Here is a 12,252-nt window from a genome sequence, read left to right on the forward strand (position 1 = left end):
TCATGTGGGTAGAATCTGAGGGGACCCCAGAGCAATCAGGTGGAGGTGCTCAGTAGACAGCTGAACATTACAGAAGAGGAAATCCAGCCTGCGTAAAGGGATCAAGTGCAGAGAGGTGATGACAGAGAAACAGTCTTCATGTTGAGAGGTGACAAAACCCCTGGCTGACTCTGAGTGGTCTTCTAGCCTCAAAAGGCAGCCCCTGCCCTGGGTCACAGCTCTGTGACGTGTCTCCTTCTGGCAGCAGTCACCCATTAAGCCTGGCTCTGTCCTAGCCCTGGCACTGAATCCATTTCCTCTCCTCCCCTCCTCCTCACAGCCGTCTCTGTGCCCATGCGCAGTCTCTCCTTTCCTGGCCAGATGCCCCACTGCCTTCAGCCTTTTCTCACAGCACAGTTTTGCTTGCCTCCTTGCTGCTCACCTCTGCACAGATTCTGAGAGCTCAGTCTACTCAGAAGGTAGCCTTCTGTGGTCTAGAAGAATCTGACTGGCACAGAGGCAGCAATTGCCACTTACTCACTTGGGACACTGACTTTGTATTGATGTGGCTGACATCAAGACATTTCCTGGGCAGCCAAGTTTCGTTAGGGTCCCTCAGGAGGCCTAACCTTTCCATCCCTGCTGATACAAAGAGGTCTGTTCTGCTTTACATGACCAGACCAGTGCTGGCCCTATGTCACACTGCCTTACGAAACAGGAGTAATTTTGGCCAAGGACAGCGCTGGCTCTCAGGGGACAGTGGCTGGGCCTGAAAGGGGAGAGAGTCAGGGATGCAGTCCCTGAGGTGATGTCAAACAGTGCTCAGAGATTTCCTCAGAGAATGGGGGAAGCTGACCCAACTCTAGGGCAGGAACATGGGATTAGCTGTGTCCAATAAGTTGTGAGTGAAGTAAAGGATCCTACTTCCAGGCTGAGCATGTAGCTGCAGGTGGGAGGCCCTCTAGAGTGCTCTCTTCCAGAGGGCAGCTGTTCTGCCAGTCAGGTCCCTCAGCATCGCGGACGAGCAGAGCTCGCCCCTGCTGACCCATGATGGATGATAGACATGCAGCATGAGGTAAAAATGAATCTTTGTTGTTTTAAGCCACTGAAATTTTGGGTTGTTACAACAGCATGACTTAAGTTTATCCTGATTGCTACACAGACCAGTGGTAGATTAAATGGAACCATAGAAACCATTTAGTCACAGTGTTTTCCTTTCACAGAGGTAAATGGAGCTTCAAGAGTGAAAGCCCTTGCCCGAGGTGACACAGTCAGTGAGGCGGTGGGATCACAACCCCAGCTGAGTGCTCAGTCAGGTGACCTAACCTAAGTGCTCTTACTCAAGACATAGACTATCTGCCACTAGGTGGGACCTGCCACTCTTAATCATCTCAAAGTACTACAGCCAACTTGCCAGAGAGAGGTTCCATGAAGCTGGAAAAAACCCAAGACTGAGAGTCAGAAACCAAGCCTTCCAGTTCCTGTCCTGCCAGTGAAGACACCACATGATCTTGTGTCCAAGTCTCAGTAACAGTTTTGATGCTAACTCACTCTGGGACCAAAGGCAGTCACAATACACCCCTGGGCTCCAGTTTCCCCAGGAAGAAAAGAAATAATTTGATTGAGGTTTCAGAGATTTAAAATGTGTGTCCCACAGCATAGCCACCATGGAGGCTACCCAGGGGGAAAGGATAGGCTCTCCTTCAAACAGAACAGCTCTATTTTCCTCTGACTTCTTTATTTTACTTTGATAAGATTTCCCATCACTGGACTTGATGGGTTCTCAGGTCCCTGCCAGCTCTGACATTTGTGATTCTAGTTCTTAGATTCTGCCAAGTACTTTCTAAGTTATAACTGGGTGGCTGAGAGGAGCAGAAGGCAGCCTGTTTTTAGAAGGTTCAAAAGTCTGGATGAGAAGATCAAATTAAGATGAAGACTGTTTTGCCCCATACTCTACATAAGGATCTCTGGAGTGTAAATGGAGGGAAGGGGCCAGGGAAAAGTTCTAGAAGGAGAGATGATGGAAAAGAGTTACTTGATGATGCTGCAGAGTGCATGAGACCTGAGGAAATAGCACTGAGGCGAAGATTTTGTCCTGCTATCCCCTCTCCTTCATGGAAGGAGCTGGAAGGCTCACTACCTGAGAAACTGGATTTAAAAGTTAGTCCTCAGAACCCAGAAGTGGCTCAGGCTTCTTCTTGGTCAGGAAGGGGGATGCCTCCTATTCTTGATAAGTGGAGGCTGGATTTGTATTTAAATAGACAATAATCCTCTAAGGAGAAGTGGCCTTTGGTGTAGAGTCTGACATAATTTAACGAGTGAAAGATGAAATGAAGCATGGAGTGCCCTCAGGCCTTCTCCTTTCTTTGAGACTTACCTTGGTCTCAGAAGTCCTTAAAAGCTTCATCACCTCCCCTTCTCGAGCATAATCCAAGGGTGTGTGTCCCATTTCATTCCTCTGCAAGGGGTTGGCTCCTGACAGGAGGAGAAGAAGAAAAAGAGCCTCTATGAGTGATCAGTGGACCCTCAGCCTTCCCTGGGAGGTGGCATAGGCCTTGACTTCAGTGTAAGGAATGCTCACAGAAACACGGAACAACAAAACCTAAGAGATTGAAACACATGCCAAGCTATTCTGAGAGAGGAGCTCTCGGTCCTCTCTGACACAGAAGTAAGGGTATTGAGGCTCCTACATGTGCATGCACGCGTGTCACATAGAGAGGTGCCACACACACAGATGTGCTATACACACACATAGGTGTGCTGTGCCTACAAAAATATACACAGCGGAACATGCTAACAAATATACCGATACACATACAGATTAATACACCCCAACTCCAATGCATTCTTCATTAAAATGTCTGCATTATCAAATTTGTTTCTACACAGATGAATATTCATTCATAAAAATCATATAGAAATCTAAAGCACAGAGTATCCCAGGTAATGACAAGGCCCCTTCTTTCTGCTCTCTGCCTCTCCCTCTGCTTAATGCTCTCTCTTCCCTGCTCACTTCCTGCCTGCTAAAGTCAGCTGAGTTCTGGCCATCATCAGCAACCCAGCTGTGCCAGCCCTCACCTGCGCTACTTGTTGCGTGTGCACCCAGGCAGGCATCTCCTCCAATCATTGGCTCCCATGATTCGAAGACAAAGAACTTTAAGTATAACAAAAAGAAGAGGCTTACTTGGGGCCACGCATCTACCTTCTCTCACTTATAAGTGCCGGCAGCTGATGAGCCTGTGTAAAGTGTCTGCTTGGTGTAGAGCCTTGACAGTCATGGAAGATAGGTTACTTTAACCCCCACACTGTCAGAATCTCCTCCCCAAAGCCCAGATCTGGGCACCTCCCTCTCCTCTTTGAAAACTGACCATTCCATTCAATCTGTCCAACCTTGAATGAGCTGGGACTCAGGACATGGAAGAATCAGATATGGTCCTGCCCCAAAGCACTCCTCTCAAGAACTATGTGTTAAACGGAACATTAAAGTAACAGACAAACCAATACTCTTTGACCTTTATTGCTAAGGAAGTGCGTTGTCTATACTTAAAGAAGGGTTAAGACACAGTCCCTGCCATGAGGAGGTAGTAAGTTGGTCAGGGACACTAAACACACAGGAAAGGCTGCGTCACCGTGAGGCCCGGCTCAGAGGGGATGTTCAGTCACTGTTTGCTGATGGAGAGCAAAAATCAGTGTTTCTCACCCAGGCTGAGGCAACATTCGTATCATGATATAAAACCATTCCTATTGAAACTCTCTGCTTCTTAAGGACTATAAACCCATCAACAATGATAATCATTTATTAAGCATTTACACATGGCTGTCTGCCGTGGCTGCAGAGGAAGAAGTGTGGGAGGAGGAGGGGAAAGGAGCAGAGAGCATAAAGCACGATCCAGACCAAGGAAGCTTATTATCAATAAGAAAAATTAATACCTTTTTACATGATTCTATTTTCTAATAGGAAGCTAGTACAAAATAAAATATTTAGATAATTTTTAATCACAATTCACATACCTTTCAAGGTATACAATTCAGTAGTTTTAAATACACTTCCATCATCATATAAGCCTCACCAGTATCTAATTCCAGATCATTTTAATCATCTTGAAAAGAAACCCCATCACCATTATCAGAGACATTCACCACTTCCCCCAATCCCAGAAACCATTAGTCTGCTTTCTGTCCCTATATTTGCCTACACTTGACATTTCACATAAATGGTTATCATACAGTGTGTGGTCTTTTGCATCTGGCTTAATTTACCACGTTTTCAAGGTTCATCCATGATGTAGCACATGTCATTCATGCTACAACATGAATGTAGGAATATAGCATGTACTTCATTCTTTTATGGCTGAATAACACTGCATTCTATGGACATACCCTATTTTGTTATTCATCAAGCTCATGAACATTTGAATTGCTTTCCCCTTTTGGCTATTATGAATATGTTGCTATGAATATTTGTGTACAAGTCTGTTTGAGTGGATGTATTTTTCTATGTCTCTCGGGTATATATCTAGAAGTGGTGATGATGATAATAACAGCCACTAGTGTTTACTATGTACTCTGTATTTTATATATACTATCAACCATACTGAGGAGTAGAAATTAAAATTCCCATGCTATAGACGTGGAAACTGGGCTCAAAGGAGATAACTAGCCCAAGGTCACAAAGTTGGTGATTTGCTTGGACCAGGAGTCAAACCTACTCCAGGTTTTCTTAACCACAATTCTTCACACTCCCACCAGAGCAGCCACAATACAACCCTGGTGAAAAATCATTCCATGGTTTTCACTGCTTATAGGATAAAATGCAACCTCCCTAATGAGGAGAGTGTCTGGGTTCTTCCTAGCTAGTTAGGCAAGTCCTCAAAGCTCAGCTGGAGCCTGATTCTTTCTTTCAATTCTGTTGGTGCTTGCTTACTGGGCACTGTATATCAGGGCCCTGTACGTAGGGAGATGGGAGACTGCCAAAGCCAATGAATAGGTTTTTTTTTTTTTTTTTAACATTTCTTGATCACTCTGCAGCAACTGATACCTTGGCCACTCTCTTCTTTGAGTTATAAAAACCACTTTTCAGGTTTTCCTCACACCCCTGAGACCATTCCTTCTGTCTCTTCTGCAGGCTCCTGGTCCCATCTTTTAGATTAGGTGCTATCTAGAGTCTAGGCACAATTCCAGCTCTCCAGAAGCTAAAAGGGACGAGAGACGACCATGCAACAACAACTCAGGTCAAGTGTGATTAGTGTGCTGAAGGAGGGACAGCAGGCCTGTAGAGAGAGGTCCAAGAAGACCACAGTGCTAAGGGGCTTGTTCACCTGACCCAGTCTTCCCAGCCAGCCCTGTTCTGTCTGGCGCTCAGCACTGAAGGCTTGAGAGGCAGAGGCAGACAGCATCGTCCCTTTCCTCAAAGCTCCTGGACCACAGCTAGGGCTGAAAGAGAGCTACAATCACTCAGTGGAAAGGCCTCTCCTCCCTGAGGCAGTCTCAAGGGGAGCTCTGTCACTGAATATGGGCTAGAGTGGCAGAGGGGTGTGGGAGAGACCTCTGGAAGGGAAAGAAAAGAAGAGCAAAGAGAAAAAGAGAACTGGGTAAGAGAAAAAATAGGAGACAGAAGGGGAGGGGGAGAGGAAGAGAGGAAGACAGTGGAAGAAAGAACAGAGGGTGAGATTAGTTGCTTCAAACAAGTGCTGTCAGTGATCTATATTTGCTTACAGAATGAAAAATGTGTGCCATAAACATTGGCCACTGAGTAATTTCTAGTAGGAGTTGTGTCACTTCTCATAAACAATGGGATGGGACAGGTAGGACATTTCTGCACCTGGGCCAGCTAGCACAGGGATGCCGTTTAAAGCAGTGCTGGGTCTGTCTCCAGTCCAAGAGCTCTCACCCAGGTTCACCCCAGCTAGCTAGCCTCCCCAAGGTTCTGGAGCCTCGGGTCAGCACATCTGCTCCCAGTTTAGGAAAGCTGAGGCTGGGGCGCCATGGGTAATGTCCATCTAATATTAGTCCCTCAGCCCCCGAACCCTTGCTCTGATGCTCTGACTTGACTAATTGCTGTAATAATTGATAGAACCTGACTTCTACAACTGATCGATTTCACCTCCACGACCAACGGCCACAAACCATTATGCTCCAATAAATAACCACGTTGGGCCTCACCCGCCTGCCCTCTCCAGGGGCATCAAGATGGCCCATGCCCTGGTCTGACCTCACCATGCCTCCCACCCAGGGCCCCTCCGGGCCAAGCAGCTGGTCTAGAGGGTCAGGCTTCTGGGAGTAAGTCAGAGGGCTGGGCGGAGGTGGGAAGAGCTAATCGCAGGCCATCCGTCACCTCCCACTGGCTGTCTGGGGCTGGGGCCAACACCTGGAGCACCCCAGGCAGTATAGTGCAGGACTCCTCCCCTGCTCCAGATTAGTGTGTCCCAGCTTATAATATTTGATAAATAGCAGACTGGCTTCCTGGCAGCACTGCTGCGGCTGCGCCTGCCCGCTACAGCTGTGGAAGGTCACTCATTGGGGAAATATGTTTCTGTCAGTGGTATTGAAAAAAGTTTAGTGGAGTGACAGGCCTCAATTTTTCAAATTTTATTAACTCCATCCTCTTAACCATTTGTCTTGAATTCCTTCAGATTCTGAGGGATCTGTCAATAGGGCTCGGGCCAGGAAAGTAGGATGGGGGTGGATGGTCATGGACAGGTCCTGGCTGGTGCCAGTGACAGGCTGGGGTCTCAACAGCCAGGGCAGGGTGAGGCAGCGGCGCTGGCGTTGACGGGAGAGAGGGCCTGGCCCAAGGGGACCCAGGGAGCCTGCTACTCTTCTCTGATACAGCACCTGCCTTAGGTTTGACAGCCTTATAGGCTTTCTGAGGCGAAAGAGAACTTAATGGTGAGTTCTTCCAATTCCCTAAGAAGAGACCCGCCTCGACTACATTCGGAACAGGTGGGTCACCCTGGCTTCCTCAAGCATGTCCAGAGCCCCGTCCCAAGGTCATGGCCTGCCAAGGGGTTTCCCGCACTAAACTGAGGGCAGATTCTTTTTGCATGAGCCCCAACCTCTCTCTCTAACCTGACTCTCACCTTGGACTTCCTATAAACACCCATTCATCTTTTAAGACTCAGTTCAGGCTTCTTCTCCAGGAAACCTTCCTTATTATTTCCCTCTCACCCCAGATTTGATGCGATCCTTTGCGCTCCATGAGCCTTTCTGCTTCTTTCTTATTACACTGATCACTATGTTATAATAGTCTGTCTCCATACAGGACTGAGAACTCTCAGAAATCAGGGTCCATGGTTGATCCACTGTTATATCCTGACTACCTAGCACAGGGGCCAGCACAGAACACATGTTCAGTAAGATTTACCAAATGAATGGACTTCTTTCCAGGTGTTATCTTCCAGAGCCACACACAACATGGCCATTCTTCCTGCCCCCAGAAAGGCCCTTCTCATAGCAAGTGAAGTGTGTGACCATGTTCCTTGTCCCCGTGGACCAAAGTCCTCAGTCTCTTCACTAGTTCTAAACCTCTTTGTCTTGGTGGCAGGTCAGGTCAAGCCCCCATACCCTCTATCTAGCTCTGCGAGTGGGAAGTGGGGAGGAAGTGGTTGCAGAGAGAGGTCCACTTGCCCTTCCTGGGGAGAGTGTGGAACCAGAGTGAGAGATGGGATTCAGGTCTCCTGACAGCAAGTCTGGGGTGGCAGAGGGGAAGAGGCGTGTTACTGCTTCCTCCCTTGACACCACTCTGCTCTGGCTTTCTGCTACTTCTGTGAATATCAAAGACAAGACAATGATGCAAAAGGCAAAGAAGAGAGCTTCAACAACAACAACAACAAAAACCAAACCCAGTAACTGCCCTATACAAATGTGTGAGGCTATATTATCGATAATATTGACAGGCTCCCCCACTCTCTCCCACCCCTGCAGTCCTATTGGCCATCCTGGCCTTTGAGGGATCTGGATCTACCACACCTGGTTTTCATGACTCACCCCTTTCTCCACCTGCAGCTGCCTCCCCGTCCCCTAAGAGTACACGGCCTGGAAACCAGCACAGATGAGGGTTACTGCTCCCTCGTTGTGTGACTAGGGTCTTGGGTCTTGCTTCACTTCTCTGATGGTCATGATCACAGCCTTGCCTACCTCAAGGGGTTCTATTTGGACTGAATAAGATAAAAAACTGGGGGGGGGGGAGGGAGATTGTACAAGCTGTACAATGTTTTTTTGTAATAACTTATACATTCATTCTTCCAAACATTTCCATGTTTTTTTTGGACCACACCGCTCAGTTTGTGGATCCCCAACCAGGCAAGCACAGTCTCAACCACTGGACCACCAGGGAAGTCCCATTTTTACTGTTGACTCCTTTAGCACCTTCATCCTAATTTTTACTATTTCAACAGTCTGTTTACTATCTCCAATTACAAGTTATTATTGAATATAAGGGAAATTTTCCCCACGATCAGAGGTATCAATGTGGAGTGATTCACTCTTTTTGGCTGCAAGCTCCCCATCAAGGAAGCATTCTGAGACAGGGTGACCATATGAGAGAAGCCATGCGCCTGCCCTGTCTCCATACTCACCTCCACACTACCATGTGGGCGACTCCTCAGGCCTAGAACCCTGTCCCTCATCTCCCTGACTACCCAGGCCCTACCTCTTCTACAGGGCCCCTTCTCTGGGAAGCCTCTCCACCCCTCCAACTCTCAGTGCTCATCATCCATGGGCTCCTATTATCCTCCCACTCCTTCCTTTTCTGGGAGTCCACCTGTCTAGTCTTCCCAGCTAGTCTGCGTGTAGCTCCTCAGGTCAGAGATGTACTGATTCTCCATGTGTTCCCAGAGGCTGAGGGTTAGAGAGAAGCCCTGTCCAGGATGCTGCAGGGAGCACAGAAGTACTGGGAATAATGCTGTGGTTCCTGAACTTTTCCCCTAGACCACACTGAGCATTTCCAACAGAATCTGTATACATATGTACATGCACACCTGAAGATATGCCTCCCAGGTAGCCAAGAACCTTTACTGAGCATTGACTACGTGCCATACACAGTGCAGACTACTTCTTCCTATTTAATTCTTAATAAGAATTTGATATGGCTTCCCTGGTGGCTCAGATAGTAAAGAATCTGCCTGCAATATAGGAAACCCAGGTTTGATCCCTGGATCAGGAAGATCCCCTGGAGAAGGAAATGGCAACCCACTCCAGTGTTCTTGCTTGAAAAATCCCATGGAGATAGAAGCCTAGCAGGGCTACAGTCCATGGGGTTGCAAAGAATCAGACACAACTGAGCGTCTAACACACAAGAATTTAATGAAGAAAGCAGGAGACGTATTATTTTTTCCATTTTACAAATAATTTAACTGAGTCTGGTAGAAGAGCAAGGTGAAAGACAAGCTAACATGTGTTGGGTGTTAAGGCCTTTATATGCAGTTTTTCACCATACAAAGACTCCTAAGAAAACAGAGGCTTAGAGAGCTAAAATAATTTGCCCACGGTCATTCAGCAGATAAACAGTAAATCTGGGACTTATTATACTATTCTCTTTTTGAGAGAAATATATGTTTGAAATTTTACATAATAAAAAGTTGATTCCTTTTTTTAAAAGAAGCCAAGTCTGGTTTTTCCACCACATAGTGCTACTTTCCAAAGGTCTGATGACTCAAAAAGAGGGACAAATCATCTTTCCTCTTCCCCTCCAACATGCTCAGATGCTCCAAAGCCAAGTTTGGGGGTGTTTCCAGAGGCAGGTTTGGGGTAGACAGTTTTGTTGAAAGGGTACAAAACGGAACTCCTTTTCTTCCCAGTCAGGATGCCCCTTCTCCAGGGTGAATGATGACCCACATAACCTGGTCCCCAGGTCATTTGGAAGTCTGAACCCTCTGACACAGTCTGGTGGATCCCTTGTCTTCAGGGAGGTGGATTTCTAAAGTTCATAGAACAGAGAGCTATTGCCTCCTGGCTGGACCCAGCCCTCATTAATCACTGATTACTGACTTTGGGGTAGGACTGGCCACACACAGCGGAAACTGACTGGTTCTTGTCCAGAGGGAGAACCCAGAATGGTAGGAGACAGATGGGGACAGAAACAATGACAATATAGTATAGTGTCAGGGGGACAAGGAGAAAAGGATGATGAATCCGCTCCCCCCATTACAAGGGTGACATATCCTGGGGTGTCTCAGGGCAATCCTGAGCACACAATGGAGAAATGTGGGCCGAGTGCCATTCAGTGAGGAGGGTTCGTAAGTGACAGTGGACTAACCAGACCCAAGAGGCAGGGTGGGGTGACTGACAGATCAGAGGTCACAGAAGAAAGTTTCCAACAGCAGCAAAGAGGCTTGGTCCTGGTTCAGTATGTTCACTCCTGATACGGGGATGGCCTATTCACCAAATCTATATAGACTTCAGATTTGAGTGGGAAGAGGTCCAAATACATGTAGAAGATGGACATTAAGAGCTAAAACAAATGAGATGAAAATGAATGGCAATAAATGGGAAGTCATGGATTTGGGATGACAAAGTGGAGATTGTTCTGGAAGACTGACTGAGATAGGAAATGGTTTAGAAGCCACGTGGAAAAACGTGGTTTAAGGAACTGGAAGTTTAGACTAGAGGAAAGATAGCTCAAGAGAACATGTCTGCATTTTCAGGTATTTGAAGGGCCACCATGTGGAACAGGGACTAGACTTATTCTACATGAACCCAACAGTAAAATTTTAAGACCCTTGCAAGCAAATTTTGGCTCAATATTAGAAGCTGCTAACCATCAGAAAATCCAAAGATAGAATGTGAGCAACCTCAGGAACAAATGTGATTCCCCCAGCACTGGAAGTGTTCAAGCACTGAATGGGGAGTGTGTGGCAGGGTCTACTATTTACACATCCGTTTACAGAGGTTTTATCAAGACTATGAATTTGTGTTTCTTCATTCATTCAGAGATACTTCTGGAGAGCACTCTGTGTCTGGCCCCGAGCCAGGTGCTGGGGACACAAAAGTGAATAAGAAGACCCTGTCCTTGCCCTCAGGGAGTTCCTGATCCTGTTGAGAACAGATGGACAAGTTTATTTTAACAGTAACTTGTGCTGTGATTACAGGCCTCAGCATAGGGGAGGCTGGCTCCGGCTTAGGTAAATCAAAGAGTTTCTGTGGAAATTCAAACGCGTTTGGTTACTGAAGGCCATGGTTCGCTGCTAAGTCACTTCAGTCGTGTCCGACTGTGCGACCCAATAGACGGCAGCCCACCAGGCTCCCCCATCCCTGGGATTTTCCAGGCGAGAACACTGGAGTGGGTTGCCATTTCCTTCTCCAATGCAGGAAAGTGAAAAGTGAGAGTGAAATTGCTCAGTTGTGTCCGACTCTTCGCAACCCCATGGACGGCAGCCTACTAGGCTCCTCCGTCCATGGGATTTTCCAGCAAGAGTAATGGAGTGGGGTGCCACTGCCTTCTCCAAAGGCCATGGTTTAATCAAGGTCAAATCACTTCTGTAAACCTACTATTGGCTGTAGAAACAGAAGTGTACACTGAAGCACAGTCTGTGAATTTTTGTGCTTGATGTCTAGCTCTCAAGAGTCCAAAATAAGTCGCTTCAGTCATGCCTGACTCTGTGTGACCCCATGGACTGTAGCCTGCCAGGCCCCTCTGTCCATGGGATTCTCCAGGCAAGAATACAGGAGTGGGTTGGCATGCCCTCCTCCAGGGGATCTTTCCGACACAGGGATCGAAGCCATGTCTCTTATGTCTCCTGCATTGGCAGGCGGGTTCTTCAGCACTAGTGCCACCTGGGAAGCCCAAAATTTGGTTTTTGGCCGGGACTGTTTATGTGTCTACAGATTGTCTTACAAGTGGCTGTGGTGTCAGGGCAAAGTGATTTAGTCAGGAGGCCTACCCAACTCTCCATTTCTTACCCACCCTATGGGGACTGCTTCAGCACAGACATAAACATGCTCCTGCCGTTACCTTATTGCACTCGTCACATGGGGAGGCTAGAAGGCTTGATTCAGGGATATGATTGGATTTTAAATCCCAGTCTCCCAGGATTTTAATTACTGGTCTGGGGCAGCAGGGCTAGGCGCTGGCTGCCTTTGGATGGAGGAGGTCGATACACCACTCCACAACATATTGAGCCACAATGCCTGCAGACTCTATTGCTCTATTTAATCATCTTTTGCAAAATTTACAGTGGAACAGGAGGGATCAATACGGAATTTATCACATTCTCTTGTAAATATGAGCCGGGAAAGAGTTCCAGGCAGTTTGTTACTGAGTGGGAGGGAACATGT

General features: G+C 47.2%; 1 protein-coding gene across 2 annotated transcripts in view; it reads right to left on the reverse strand.

Moving 5' to 3' along the window:
- CLPB (caseinolytic mitochondrial matrix peptidase chaperone subunit B) overlaps positions 1–12,252 on the reverse strand; it is a 153,504-nt gene that overhangs the window by 47,274 nt on the left and 93,978 nt on the right. For both annotated transcript variants that reach the window (XM_043906456.1, XM_043906463.1), the window contains one exon: positions 2,357–2,454. In XM_043906456.1, coding sequence (XP_043762391.1) covers positions 2,357–2,454 — 98 coding nt within the window. The remainder of the gene's footprint in view (positions 1–2,356; positions 2,455–12,252) is intronic.

This window comes from Cervus elaphus, chromosome 1, assembly GCF_910594005.1.
Source record: "Cervus elaphus chromosome 1, mCerEla1.1, whole genome shotgun sequence".
NCBI lineage: Eukaryota > Metazoa > Chordata > Mammalia > Artiodactyla > Cervidae > Cervus > Cervus elaphus.